The sequence below is a fragment of the Geotrypetes seraphini genome, chromosome 2 (assembly GCF_902459505.1).
Source record: "Geotrypetes seraphini chromosome 2, aGeoSer1.1, whole genome shotgun sequence".
Lineage (NCBI taxonomy): Eukaryota > Metazoa > Chordata > Amphibia > Gymnophiona > Dermophiidae > Geotrypetes > Geotrypetes seraphini.
Genome location: NC_047085.1, coordinates 159,903,197 through 159,918,745, shown reverse-complemented (window position 1 = coordinate 159,918,745; position 15,549 = coordinate 159,903,197). Strand labels below are relative to the sequence as shown.

The window sequence follows — 15,549 nt, the reverse complement described above, 5'->3', positions numbered from 1 at the left end:
TGGGTGATACTCTGCTACCTGGTACAGCTTTTTCACCTGAATTCAATTTAATGTGAAAAACCATCCTTCCAAGGAAAAGTTGGGTTGTGCTTCAGACACTGCACATGAGGGCACAGCCTTCCTGAGTGCATTTGCCTTGCAGTCTACCACTTCCCAGAGCTTGGCAGACCTTTTTGATGGGGACACAGATAAGGGACACATGAATCTCTCACTTTCCCCTTATTGTCTCAGGATGCACTTCCCATTTCAGGGGACGCAGGCTTGCAGTCATGCTTTGACTCCTGTTGTGGCTTTGGATCCTGGGGAAGATCCCACAGTTCTGTGCTTATTTAAGCCCACAGCTCTGCTAGACCTCATTTCTGAGTCATTGCAGGAGCTAAATTTAGACTCTCAGCCAGTTCCATCTACTTCCTCCCTTATAAGTGGAGTGAGGATTCAGTCTTCTACAGTTCCCTGGCATCCAGACATTAATGTCTTTAGTCACTGAGCAGTTGGATTTTCCAGAGGGATCCCTCAAGGTTGAAAGCCATGTCTTAGCTGTATCTTATGGCGCCAATGGGCTGGTGATTCCAGCTGTAACGCTACTCTCAGCAGACTCCCTTTTAAGGGGCAGTTATTCGGAAAGGGTTTGGACAATCTTATGAATTGTGTGATAGACTGTCGGCCCAAGACTCTGCCTGACAGCAGACCCAGAACCTCTAGAGCAATGGTTCCCAAACCTGTCCTGGGGGACCCCCAACCAGTCAGGTTTTCAAGATATCCCTAATGAATATGCATGAGAGAGATTTGCATATAATGGAAGTGACAGGTATGCAAATCTCTCTCATGCATATTCATTAGGGATATCTTGAAAACCTGACTGGCTGGGGGTCCCCCAGGACAGGTTTGGGAACCACTGCTCTAGAGGCTCAGATCGCTCTAATTTTCTTGGCTCCAGGCGGTCTTGGTAGTATTCCAGCTCTACTTCCCAGAGATTCTCCCAGAATTACAGGCAGAGGTTTTCCAGACCCAGATAGAACCAGTCTTCAGCACCTCATACTTTTCCCTCCGCCAAGAAGTCGCGATGACGCTAGGTCTTAGGCAGTCCCGCTCAGGATAGGGGGGGCAGCTCTCAAATGTTCTATAGTCCAGGGCTGAGGTCCTCAGTATGTTTATCATAATCACAAAAGTAAAATAAAACAGTTTATTGATCATATGTCTCTTTAGCTATAAATGACAATATTATTATTAAGACTTAGCCAAAAGGAAAGATTTAGAAACTATAAAGAGTTTTACCTTAAGCAAAATTATCATTTCTTTAATAAGACATTAACTATTTTTTCTGAGGCCCTCCAAGTACCTACAAATCCAAAATGTGGTCCTGCAAAGAGTTTGAGTTTGAGACCACTGTGGGCCTCTGCAGAATAGATCGGCAGCAAGGGGGCAATGTTGACGGATCGATGTGTCCATTTTTTTTTTTTTCTTTTAGAAAATGAATTGATTTGAATCGGGCAGCTCTAGTATACACCCCTGACATTAAGAACTACCTCAATTTGCAAATGGAGAAGTTTTTTAGCGGGGGGGGGGGGACAGAGAGGGGAATGGGGTAATAGAGTTTTGTGAGACTTGCCCAGAGTCACAAGGAGCTGCAGTTCTTAGCCTGATGCACTAACCATTAGGCCACTCTTCCATTCCTTAATCAGTTCAGTTTCTTACAAGTAGAAGTAGCAAAAACCAACACTTATATGTGCATGAAGTACTTCTTACACATGCAACGCTCTAGTGATGCTACTCATTTTTTTTTTACTTTTTTTTTCCTTGTTCCTGAAGTGCATGGCAGTAAGTATACATGCTTCTTTGGCAGTGCTATATGTTTTAGAAAAAGGCTGTGTTTGCTATGCGTTTCCTAAAATACTACGTGTATATTTTGCACGGATTGACCTAAATTCCATTTTCTATACAAAATTATCTCCTATTTGTTGTCAACCTCCTTATTTCTATGTCTATAAAAATAACATTCTTTCCTAACCAGACTGCAGCATGTGGACTTTCCTCTTGAGGTTTCTGCATTTTGAGGGTAGAGCTAGAACAAATTTAAATATTCATGAATGACCTAAAAAAGTATGCATCACTTTTTCATTCAAAATTAGCATGTGACCATTAAAGTGTGTAGGCAGTAAGGGTTCCCATGCTAAAACTATGCTAATTGGTCAACAAGCACCAATGCCCACTCTAACCAATTAGCACAGGTCATGCCTACTCTCCACTCCCAAACATGCTCCAAGTTCTAAAATAAAATCTATTTTTAGTGCACCAATCCCAAAAGTATCACGGGACACCTGAGCGCTTACCACAGTTTAGTAAAAGGACCCTATTTGCAAATTTGTTCTAGTAATGGTGTATGTGTGTTTGTGTTCATGTAGTGGAAGAAGGGTGAGATTCAAAAATAGAAACTTTAGCAGTAAACTCACACACAATGCTGTATTCAATATCTTGTTCCTCTTAATGAACTGTCATGTTATATTTAAATAGCACCTTAAATGTACGTATAATTATTACATATAGTCATGACTTCGGACAAAACATCAACTATGCAAACAGCAGGGCCACTTTTAGCAGTAGAATTATCCTGTGGTCAGATCACCACGGAAGCTATTTTCATCTTTGTATTTGTCTCTTAAAGCTAGGGATGTCTGTGCATTCCTGAACACATTACAGTAGCATTCTTTATAAGGAGCTAATTACTTGGTACAACGGTCCATATGTATGACAGTGATCTGTGATTCTCACAGCACAGTCTTTATTGTGTGCAGACTGGTCTAATGTCTCTATTATTAATTCTACAATTGCTGATCGTCTTGTGTCAAAAAAGCAAGACATCAGTGTGTTTGTGTGAGTACTTAAGCCAATCGCAACACCAACACAATAGGTAAACACACAAAATCTGTGGCTCTTAAACAAGTTTTTTCAGTATACGACACTGCCATAGTTTTCTTCTGAGACATAAGAAAATAAAGCCCTAAGAAAACAAAATGCCCAAGCTTTTTGTCTTGCAGAAAAAATTCAGCATCAATTTAGAAAAGTCTTGTAAATCAGTGCTGCCATCCTATTAAAAAGATTTTAGCTTATTCCTGTTGTACAGTCATTATTCAAACAGACAGTGGAGATGTCCAAGAAAAACAGGTGTGTTAATATGTTTCTAAGTGCTGCTTTATTCATGTGATCACTCGATATGCTTTATTCATTTTAGTGACTCGATGTGTATATGTTTCGGCTCTATACGGCCTGCATCAGGAGTCTCTTGTTTAATATAGCACAAGCCTTGAAGTGATAAATGGTGGTACTTTTATAATATCTGCATAACAGCCTTTACATAACAAATATGTCAACACACTGAGCACCTTTGCAGAGTGGTATGCCTTCTGGATCTCTCCACTGTCTGTTTGATATTGACTGTGGGTGATTCTCCTATTTCTTTTGCTGTATAATCATTCTACATTTTCTAGTCTATAAGTGTGTCATCCTGTAGAATGCATTCAAGGTGTGAATCAGCTAACCAGATATCCTCAAATTTCATAACATATACAGATGGTGATAAGATTGCATATTCCTGGTCTAAGCAGGCAATATATGCCAAGGACCGGGAGCATCCTGAACTGGAACCATACCCTGTGTGAACACACCCCCTATCACCCCCACTCCATCCACTATACTGCAATCGCCACAGGACAGACAATGGACAGGGAGTGCGTCTTGCAACCCAGCTCTATTGTGCCATGTGTGGCCACACTGCCCTCAGGACAGCCTAGCTAAGGTTGATCTTCAGCTGCATGGAGAACTTACCATTTGAATCATCTAAGATATTTTGAAATCATATGCATATTTAGAAATGCTCGTCCTTTCAAAGTACCATTGTATAGTTTAGTCACATGTAACTTGAAATGTCTAAATTAGAAATTATACTTATTTGCATGAGCCCTAGATTTATAGGTTTAGTAGCTCAATATTGTTGCTTAGAGATATGTTATACTCTACACTTCCCCCTCCGTATTCGCTGTTCCATATCTACGGATTCACTTATTTGCGATTTTAAACCTAAAATTCCTTTTTCTTTTTTTGGGCTATTTTAAGTCCAGTAAGCCCCCCCCCCCTCCCCTTTAAGCCTTATCTGGTGGTCTAGTAGGTTTTCGGAGCAGGAGCAATCTTCCCTTGCTCCTGCCCCATGCAGATCGCTCACAGGAAATGGCTCAAGAGACTACGGGAGCTCAAGGCAGCCATTTCCTGTGAGCGATCTGCACAGGGCAGGAGCGTGGGAAGATTGCTCCTGCCTGAAAACCCGCTAGACCACCAAGTAAGGCTTAAGGGGGGGGGCTTACAGACTTAAAATAGCCAGGGGAAGTGGGGGTTATGGGCAGAATCGGCCTGAATATTATTTGCGTTTTTTTTCATATTTGTGAGCCGGCTTTGCCCCTAACCACTGCGAATACGGAGGGGGAAGTGCAGTCTGGAAAAAAAAAAGACTAGTCAAAATTTGGTCCAAAGAAACCTTTTTATTCACAACAGCGGCAGCTGAGGGATGAAAACTGTGCGCCCGACTTAGCTAAGTTTCACCCTTCTGGGCTTTATCAGGGGCCCAAAATACCAGATGGTGAACCATAAAAATTTGCACCAGAGCTGGTAAATGTTTCTCACCCTTAGCTAACAGTTTGTTGTCAAACTCTGATGCAAGTTTTTATGGTTCATCTGGTATTATAGACCCCTGATGCAGCCCAGAAGGGTAACAAGTTGGGTGTAGTTTTCACCCTTCCATCATACTACTTTGGACCATATTATGGACGATGTAGTCTTTTTTTCTGGTCTGCTCATTTTTCCTGCTGATCTAGCCCTTGTGGACCATTTGCTTACTGGAATGATTAGAGTACTGGTATATACTGTATGTGGCTTATAGGTGCACATAAATATCATAACTGCTGCAGTTCTGCCTATGTACTAACCTGTAAATATATATATTTTACACAGTATATATTTTACAGGTAGGCATACACAGGGGCAGATTGAGTGGAGTGTACACTTAACTTTAATTTATAGCATACTGTAAATTAAATGTGTATCTCCAACATTTAGGTATGAGCATTCTTGTATATCAGTTCTATGGTTTACCTATGTGCTCTTGTCTAACCATATACACTAGTTATGCTAGTATTCTCTACAGGGAAGTAGCCACCTACTTTCCTTTATAGGATGGCTGCAACATTGATGCTCTCTGGCCACTTGCATACAGGCATATTGTTATAGAATTGCCCACATTAACATCCAAATAATCCTTTCAAGTACCTTAGGTAAAGAAAAAAAATTATGTGGTTGGCATCACTGCAAACTGCTTAAATGCTTTCCAATGGTGATCTCATTAAATCCCAATTAATCCTGCCTGCCAATATTGATCCAGCAGCAACACAAACGGATAAGTCCAACAGAAGCAGGATGATGCCCTTTTTTCTCCTGGGCAAATAAAAGTAGAAAAGAACCACAGTAACGAGAGCAGCAGCTTTGCCTGCACAATCCAGATTTAGAAGCATTTGAGCTGGCCTCCCAGACTAGTTGTGAATTGCTTTGTGTACCAGCAGCATCAGGTTGTTGGGTTTTATTTTTTTTTAGGAGGGGAGGGGGGACATTGGACAAATGTCCAGTATCACAAGTAATGTTATAGAGGTAGAGTTTTTGTACTCTGGTGACTAATTTATGGTACTTTATACAGTGCTAGAGAATGCATTTTCAAAAAGATATAATACAGGACTGAGTTAGTTCAGAGGGTGACTATTAAAATGATCAGTATAAAGTATTTGAGAACATACTTAAAGATATACATATGTAGGAAGAAAGATGTGAGGGGGGGAGATATAATAAAAGACATGTAAATACCTCTGTGGCATAATTGCACAAGAACTGTGGAATAAGGCTGCACAGGATGGAGGTAAAGCAGATACTTTACCTGTAGCGGGTGTTCTCTGAGGACATGTGGGTGACTCCATCCACAGAACCCAGTACGGACACTGCTAAGTGCGCTGTCACTTCAAATCTTTAGGCAATGACCATACTGCACACGTGCCGTGCCTTCCCACCCGTTGGCTCACAGGGCCATTAGTTTCAGTAACATAGTTAAGAAGCCAATTAGGGGAGGTGGGTGGGGACAAGCAGGTAAAATATTCTCAAATGTGAGACTTCCAAACTGCCAGAATCATGGGTCTGGCCAAGGAGGCACCAGCGATATGGGCACTGCCTAAAAAAATTAAAGTGACACTGCACTTGGTAGTGTCTGTTCCAGGTTCTGTGGATGACATCACCCATGTGAGAATTTTATGCCTGCTTGTCTTTGAAGGGATAGATTCTGAAATAATCTAAAGTGTAGTGGATGCATGGAATAGCTCCCAATGGAGGGGGTGGAGTCAAGGACTTTATCTGAATTCAGAGGATCTTGTAGGACAAGGAAAGAAAGGATAGATGCAGATGGAAAGATGGTGTAGATGTTTCAGGCTAGATAATAATAATAACTTTATTCTTTTATACCGCATTACCATGGAAGTTCTGTGCGGTTAACAGAAGAGACTGTACAATTACAGCGAAGATACAATTTCGTTAATGTTACATTAGCATTTTAGGCAATGCATTTTTCAATCTAGTTAAATTTACATTTTAGACAATACATTTACGGAGAAGTAAATTTTTGCAGGAAGGTAATATATTCGGAGTAGTTATGTTTGCTATGAGTTACTACAGCAGAGTTACAAATAGAAGAGTTACATACGGCGGTAAAGAGTCTGGGGAGGGTCGAGGTCAGAGGAGGAGGAGGGAGGGGAGGAGAACGTTCAGAGGAATTTGTCAAAAAGGTAGGTTTTAGTTAACTTCCTGAAAGTTTGATAGGGGGGGGAATTGGAGATGAGAGTGGAGAGGCATTTGCTCCATTTGCCCACTTGGAATGCTAGGGATCGGTCGAGGAATTTTTTGTAGAGGCAGCCCTTCGGGAAGGGAAAAGAAAACAGCCTGTATGGTCTATCTGCCGTTGTTTTCTATGTTTCAGGATGCTTGGCACTTTCTGAACCCACTCCTGAGTTTCTACGATTGATGTCAGTATGTCTAAACACTGGATTTGGAGACCAGAAAGCCCATTAAAAAATCCCATTACCAAATTACTTTGACAGAAGTAAAAAGTTAAAAACCAATTATTAAAACTTCATATATCAAATGTGTATCATATTAACTTGTATTTTAGTCCAGAAACTTTGGGATATAAGCACTGCATAAACATGACCAACCCACAGGCTTATTTTATGTAGAACCATTGACAGGAGAATTAGGGACCTAGCTGTGTGCAAATGTTTAGGCACCTCTGGTCAAGTGTTATGTTTAAATTAATCTCTTAAGTTAAGCGAAGCTAACTCAATCTCTGCATGGTATAAAATTACTGTATATATTATTAAATATCAACTAACAAAAACACAGATCATTACCCACAATATCCAACCCACAAAATTAACAATCAAAAAAGGAGAGGGGGTGTAAAGGGGGGTGTACACCCTCTCTCCTTTTTTGATTGTATATTATTAAATATAACATATTTCAATAAATCTTAATGCATAAGCTATCTGGACAAGTCAGCTTGCACCACCCTTCTGTATGCTCTGGTGGTCTCCCAATTAGACTACTGTACACAATATACACTGGCCTGTTCTCTAGTTTTTTAAGATTGCAATCCATTCAAAATACATTTATTACCCTCCTGACACATGAAAACTATTTTGACCACATAAGCCCTCTCCACTCTAAACATTACGGTTACTAATTTCTTTTAGAATTCAACATAAAATTCTCACCTAAACACATAAAGGCCTCCATAGGGAATCACAGTCCTATGTAGTAGCTTTGACTATCTCTAGTACCCTTGGCTTAACCACAAGATCTATATTGTATTTCCCCCCAACTTGGTTCTTTTGTTCTTGTTTTGTCTTCCACCTCATTTTGGAGTGCCTTTCCCCTCTCTTCATAGATTTAGGTCCTCTTTGAAGGCTCAGCTTTTCATCCATGCCTTTCCAGGTGAGGCAGAGTCAGTGTGGTGGTGACACTATGATGGCTTCAGACATTCTATATGTTTCCCTGTTCTATCCATGAACTGTATTCCTTTTCTATTTTCTTATAGTACCCTTGGAAGAGTGGTATAGCAAAAAACCCCAATAAACATATAATTCCTATTCATCTAGGGGTCCTTTTACTAAGGTGTTCTAAGGGATTTAGGGCCTGATTCTCTAAAGGACGCAGGTCTTGGCAGCTGCTGATCGCATGTCAATCATGCATCGGTGTCCTTTAGTGAATCGCGTCTTTTTTTCTAACAGACACCTTAAGGGCTCCTTTTACTAAGCCACGCTAGCGGGCATAACGCGCGTGACTTCATCATGCGCTAATCCCCGCACTGGCCAAAAACTACCACCTGCTCAAGAGGAGGCGGTAGCAGCTAGCGCGGCAGATGGTTTAGCACACGCTATTACGCGCGTTAACCGCTAGTGCAGCTTAGGAAAAGGAGCCCTAAATGTAGGCCAGGATTTTCCAGTCCTACATTTAAGCATCTGTCTCATGCCTACGGAGATGCATAGGGATGCCCAAGGCCAGTTCTGGTGTAAACCACACCCACGCTGGACTTGGGCATCGGTAGACATGCCTAGACACTTCTATAGGCATCCTTCGTGGTGTGGATTTTTTTTTTTTATGTGCATCCCCATTGGCTGTTGAGATGGTGGTAGGATGTTTACTGTTTGGAGAATCAGCCCCTTTGAGTGAGCTAAATGTTAAGAAGCCTATCTTATACATAAGGGCTTCTTAATATTTAGCATGCACTAATCATTAGTGTACCTTAGTAAAAGGACATCTTGATTTTAACTGATAGAAAATAATAAAGTAAATATGCCATGTGCAAAGGCTTGGACACCCTTTCAATTGATTCATTGTTAACTTAATTTTTTTTTTTAAAGTTGTTAATAAGGTCCAAAATGTTTGGTGACTGCTTAGGCCTTCAGTTAGTCAAATGAAGACAGTTATGTGGTTACTCTTAACATTTCTACCTCTCAACTCTTGATTGTTATTCTGTGCATTTGAAAATAAAGATATTTCATTCTTATATAGCAGTGGAAGGCTATTTAAAATCTCTGAATGCTTGTAGCCAACCATTTTTAACTTTCAGAAACACTGTTAAGAATGGAAGTTGCATGAAACTGTACAAGTCAAGGCAAAATCTGGAAGACCAAGAAAAATTCCCCAAAGCTAGTCAAAACAGAACCCCCAGATTGCTGCATATGAAATGCTGAAAAATTTAGGTGAAACTGTAGTAGATGTTCACAGAACAGTGTTGCTTATAAAAAAAAAAAAATGCTCTAAATGGGAGAGTTGTCAGATGTAAAATTTTCTATAAATCTTGTTGCCTAAACTTTGCAAAAGAAAACCTGGGCAAGCCTGAAACTATTTGATACAAAGGTCCTGATTCTACAAAGTCCGCCTAAAGTTAGGTGCTGATATTGGCACCGATTCTATAAAAACTTAGGTGCCCATTATAGAACCATGCTTAGTGTTACTTATGTGTGCTTAGGCAGTACTCAGTATCCAAATATTTAGGCGTCCCCAATTTATGCCAGGGTTTTCTTCGCTTAAAGTTAGGCGCCGATGTCAAAGCCAAATGGCACCTAATTCACAGAGGCACCTAACTAGAAAAATATGCCCATGATTTACCCCTAACCATGCCCACTTGTGGCGAAGGCACTTTGGGTAGGCACCTACTTTTTTTAGAATCAAGTTTTTTTAGTTAGGTGCCTAACTTTCAATTAAGCCCAATTAAAGTCGATTGTGAGGTGTTGAGTGTCAATATCGGCACTGATTAAGCCTATTAATCGGACTTTATGGAATCATGGACAGAATGTTAGGAGAGTGTGGCGTAGTGGTTACAGCTTCAGCATGCTGAGGTTGTGGGTTCAAACCCCTTGCTGCTCCTTGTGACCCTGGGCAAGTCACTTAATCCTCCACTGCCCTAGGTTCATTAGATAGATTGTAAGCCCACTGGGACAGATATGGAAAAATGCTTGCAGTGATAAGTAGTAGTAGAAATATCTGTATGTAAATTGCTTTGAATGTGGTTGTATGTAGGGATGTTTCCTTATTCACACCTGAAGGTTAGGCCTCCCTGACATCATGAAGCCTGAACCATGCAAGAAGAGAAAGAAGAAAACATCTTTGCTGTTTATGATGCCTGATGCATTCTGGGTATGTACCAGAACTGTATTCTAGTCAAGGACATCCAGCTATGCAGCTATGCTCAACCTGTGTGAATCTTGGGGGAGGCATTGCTCCTGTGCTGTTCTTATCTAACGAAGGCTCCTCTGTTTCACAGCCTGTGCAAGACTCTATACAGAAAGGCTATTCATTCAGTTCTGTTTCTGGATTGGTCCTGAGAGGTCATCTGACGAGAACCAAGTAGAAGGTGCCTAATTATTGATTAGTCTATGTTGGGATGTAAGGAAGCTTGCATCTTATCATAGGTTTCTCTGCACTTCTTCTATAATAATTAAGACCTGAAAAGTTATCTCTTGTGACTCTGCCTGAGAGAGAGAAACCAGACTTTTATACAGATCTGGATTCCATCACATAAAGGAAACCTTTGCTGCCAATCTAATTTACAGCTTTTCCAGTGGCTGACGGACTGTTCCTAATCAGAAGAATTTCCATATCTGCTAAGCGGAGGAAAGACACCGATTCCTTCTCCCCGATTTTGCTGAGGCCTAATCTATGTGGTAAGAATAAGGATTTGTATGTCTTTTCAGCTGGGTTAGAGAGAGAATTCTATTGTCTTTGGGACAAGGAAGTGAAGTACCTGTGGTGATAAGCTATATTTTTAGAGTTGCTACTAATCAGGAATTATTATTATAAGGAATTATTTAGTGTGTAAGAATTATATTCACTCTTTTACTTAGGGACGGTTATTAGCGGTATATAAGAATTAAATTAAAAATATATATATATTCAGAGACATTGTGAACAAATAATTAGTTTATTATGTACTGCTGGCTTGTGAATTATATTTTTATATTTCTAATAAAATACTTCATATAGCCTTGGTCTCTATTCTTAGTATAAACTGGCAAAATAACGAACCTTGGGTAAGGAGTTTATGGTTTCCCCTAGAAAACTAAGACAGGCACGTAACTTGTTTATGTAACTGATTGGTCATCCATAAAGCTACTTACAAGTAAAACTACCAAAAGGCAGTATACAATTCCCAATTCCTTTCCTGTAGAGCAGAGGTGTCAAACTCAAATCACATAAAGGGCCGAAATCTAAAACACAGGCTAAGTCATGGGCTGGATATTTACCCCTTCCTTTGCTGACACACAGCGTGGGCCCCAGCGGCAGGGGAGGGAGGATACGCTGGGCTGTGAGAAGGAGAAGGTTGGGAGCATTGCTGCGGGCCACATAAAAAGGCTAGGTTGGCCAGATTCGACCCACGGGCCTTGTGTTTGACACATGTGCTTTAGAGTGATATGAAAATTGAACTGTTTGGCCACAACCATAGAAGATATATTCAAAGACACAAAGGAAAAGCATTTAAAGAAAATGATACCTTGCCAAATGTTAAGCATGAAAGTTGATCTTTTAGGGTGTAGTGTGGTAGTGAGCAGCACAGAAAGTCATGTGCAGGTAGAAAGAAGTGGATACAACTAAATATCAAACCTATCCAAGAAGCTACAATCCCACAGTCAGTAAAGAAACTAAAGCTGAAGTCAGGTTAGCTATTTCATCAAGACAATGGGCTCCATTTACGAAGGTGCGCTAAGCGTTTTAGCGCATGCACTGGATTAGCGTGCGCTAGCTGAAAATATACCGCCTGCTCAAAAGGAGGAGGTAGCGGCTAGCATGCGCTATTCTGCACGCTAAGGCCCTAGCGCGGCTTTGTAAAAGGAGCCCAATGTTTCAAAAGTGCCTTAAACTCAACACAAGGTACTTACAGGGATGAAATGAAGATTTTGGAATGGTTTTCAGAGTTCTCAGGTTTGTTTAGAATTCAAAATCTGTGGGGTGAGTGCAAACAGTAGTGCATGCAGGAAGGCCTAAGAACACTTCTGTGCTAATAAAAAGTTCAGCAAGGAAGAGTGTGGGGGGGGGAAATTCCAAAATAAAAAATAGAGAAACTATTATCTGGCTAGAGGAAACATTTGAAAGTTGTTATTTCTGATAAAGAAGATGTTGCAAAGCACTGCTTGAAATGGTGTCCAAACTTTGTGCCTGCATATTCACTGTTCTCTGACTATGAATCTGTAAAAAAAAAAATATATATATATATATATATACACACACATACAAATATACAGTATAGTAATTATGTTTTTGACATTTGTATAAAAATGTGTTTAATTATGTAGAAATTGTGTCAGATTCCATTCATTTTAGGATTCACTGTAACATACAACTTTTGCACACAATAGTATACCCTGGAAAGGTGGGCATAAAATAGAGACACTGAAATGCACAAAAAAAAAAAAACTTTTTTTTTTTTTAATGGAAAGTTTTACTATCACTAAACTTATGCCAGAACAAGAGGTCATGATGAGCCTTTTAAAATGAACAGACTCAAAAACATCAGAAAATATTTCTTCATATAAAGAAAGGAATTGAGGATGCATGAAACAACCTCCCAATGGAGATAAGTCACATAATTAACAGAATTCAAGAAAGCCTGGGATTAACAGAGTATGTTTAAAGTAAAGGGAAAATTTCAGAGATTAAGGAGGAAATTCATCAGTGTGTGCTACTATTAAAATGGGTTATTTTACCACACCTTGTGCTATTTTAGCAAAGGTCTCATTGCCTAAAATGGGACCCTGTGCTAAAATAACCCATCTTAACAGTAGCATACTTTGATGAATTCTCCCTTACGTGGGAGTTTATGTCCTTTACCAGGAAGTAAATTTGTGCAGATGCGTGTCCGGGGGGGTGGGGGGGGTGAGGGGGAGTCCTCTGCCATCACATCCTATGTTTCTTTGCTGAACTCATTGGCTGAGGCCTGCACTGTAGTCTGAAATTGCTATGTCAGGTGTGTGTCGGGGGGGGAAGCAAAGCTGTATAGCAAAAAAAGTATTCTTTTAGTACAGACCAGGGAAAGTTAAACTGTAATTTCTAAAGCACTGTTCTATAACTGCATTTTTATGTATAAAACTATTCCTTCTTCCCTTTGTGCAGTGGGAAGTCCCCGTGTTCCTTTAGGTGCTTTCCAACTATTTCTGATTCTTGAATCAAGTTCGACCTCCCAGAAACAATCAGAATAGAAACTAGTTACACCTTATTCTGGAAGAAACGGAAAACTCTTCTCTTTGATACCTGAATCTACATGAATCTCTCAAAATACTCTCCTTACAAGTCAGTTACCTTCCTTTAACTCTCCTCTGTTTCCCCTACCTCCCTGACTCTGCCTTACTCTTTATTCTACCTTCTCTCTGTAAGTCGTCCTGAGCCTGTATAGGTATGTGTGACGGTTCATAGACAATGGCGCGAAAGACAAAGGCGCGCCCGGACAATTGAGCGCAGCGCGGAGGCGCGTGCCGCTCTAAATTACTGTTTTTAGGGCTCTGACAGGGGGGCGTGGGGGGGAATCCCCCCACTTTACTTAATAGACATCGCACTGGCGTTATGGGGGGTTTGGGTGGTTGTAACCCTCCACATTTTACTGTAAACTTTTTCCCTAAAAACAGGGAAAAAGTGAAGTTTTCAGTAAAATGTGGGGGGTTACAACCCCCCACAACGAGCCCTAAAAACGGTAATTTAGAGCGGCGTGCGCCTCCGCGCTGCGCTCAATTGTCTGGGCGCGCCTTTGTCCCGGCGCGCTTTTGACCTGACACCATGTGTGACACACAAATAGAAGATTAGATTAGATTCTCCAGATCGATAGCTCCCATGCAGTAAGAGAAGTGGTTCATGTATTGTGCAGCTGTAACGCAAGCAAAATAAATGAAATTCTGCTCAATAAAAGGAAGATCATCCCCAGGGGTTACCAATTGGGCTTCCTAAATCACGGCTCTGTTCCCAAAATTCAGGTAGCTTTGCATAAACAGTGGCACACAAACCCCAAATGAGTGTATAACTAAAGAGGTCTGTCTGTCTATGGCACTATAGCAGATCTCCATGTACTGGATTGAATCGCAAAAAGTCTGACATACAGTAAAATTACAGTAAAGAGGGTCATTTATTTACACAATATAAAAAAAACCTTTGCATTTGAAACAGTTTATTGCATATTATTGTCAGTATTTGACAAAGTATATTTCAGGATTTAGCATCTGTAAAACCTTTTACTACTGAAGAAGCTATACCATTCAAAGAAGGAAGAGATGGCAGTATTATGCCTTGGTCAATAACATTTCAGTGGTTGTCTGTCTTTTTAGTATGTGCAATACATGGCATAAGAAGAAAAGCAACTGAAAACACTCTAGTTATGTGAAAAGGTGGCTCCGTTTCATCCAAAAGCCTGTAAAATGTTTCGCTTACATTAACTTCTCTCTGTAATGCAAATTATTGCAAAAAAAAAAAAAAAAAAAAGGTTCCAATGTATAGTCCCTGTGTATATGTGGGGAGACTTTGGGCTCAGTCCAACAAAATATTTTCTGTTGTAAATAGGGGACAACATTTCCCTCCTCCCCAACAAAGCACTATAATCCTCAAGCTTGACCATCACGCTACAAGTCAAACGACAACACACAAACATCACACAGAACACTTCCCTCATATATAGATACATCTATCTATATATCTTTTTTTCCTTAACATTAAGTGCAACTTTTTAAACAACATATTTATCACAACAAAATGAAATCCTGGCATTTATATCATTTCCCCTCTTTACAACTTGGCACACAGAACAGGATTTTTGATTTATAGAGGGAAAATAAACAACCTAACCCCTTTTCTGGGACTGAGGGGAGGGGAGGGGGAGGGGGTGGGGGAGAGAAAGCAAACTGGCCACCTGTTTCCCTCAGCTATACCCAGCAACTCTCTTCCTCCTGCCCAGCAGTCAGTTAATTTAAAAGAGGCTATGTGATGCCTAATGTTTGTGCTAAGTTTTCTCTTAGAATTAAATAAATTCAAATACTTTACTTAAAAAAATATCTCTTCTCTCCCTCCTCCAAAGAAGAAAAAAAATATTTAAAAAAAAACCAAAACACTACCAGTGGTCAAACTGAATGGAAGTTTGTAATGTGAATATCCATTTTTGCATGCATTTCCCCTGAAAGTAATCTGAAAAGAACTTATTTTGTGTGGTCTTGTTTTAAACTAAGTTGTACCATGTGAAACTCAACCACATTGTGCTCGGGGAGTGTGGAGAAGGCAGGTGCCAACATGCTCCTGTTTGCCTCTCCATTTCTTTCCTTCAGTTCAAGTGCACATTGGAGAAGCTCAGACAAGGTTTCCCGGCTGTCTGTCTTTGCCTTTAATAGGAACTGCTGTGCTCTCTGAATAGTCCTGTGGACACTGCAGTCTGTCCCCCCTCTG

General features: G+C 40.3%; 1 protein-coding gene across 5 annotated transcripts in view; it reads right to left on the bottom strand.

The window, feature by feature from the left end:
* Window positions 1–13,880: 13,880 nt before the first annotated feature.
* LDLRAD4 (low density lipoprotein receptor class A domain containing 4) overlaps window positions 13,881–15,549 on the bottom strand; it is a 766,771-nt gene continuing 765,102 nt past the window's right edge. For all 5 annotated transcript variants that reach the window (XM_033934148.1, XM_033934146.1, XM_033934145.1 and 2 more), the window contains one exon: window positions 13,881–15,549. This exon is cut by the window's right edge and continues 447 nt beyond it. In XM_033934148.1, the coding sequence (XP_033790039.1) occupies window positions 15,454–15,549 (96 nt within the window). In that variant the 3' untranslated portion in view covers window positions 13,881–15,453.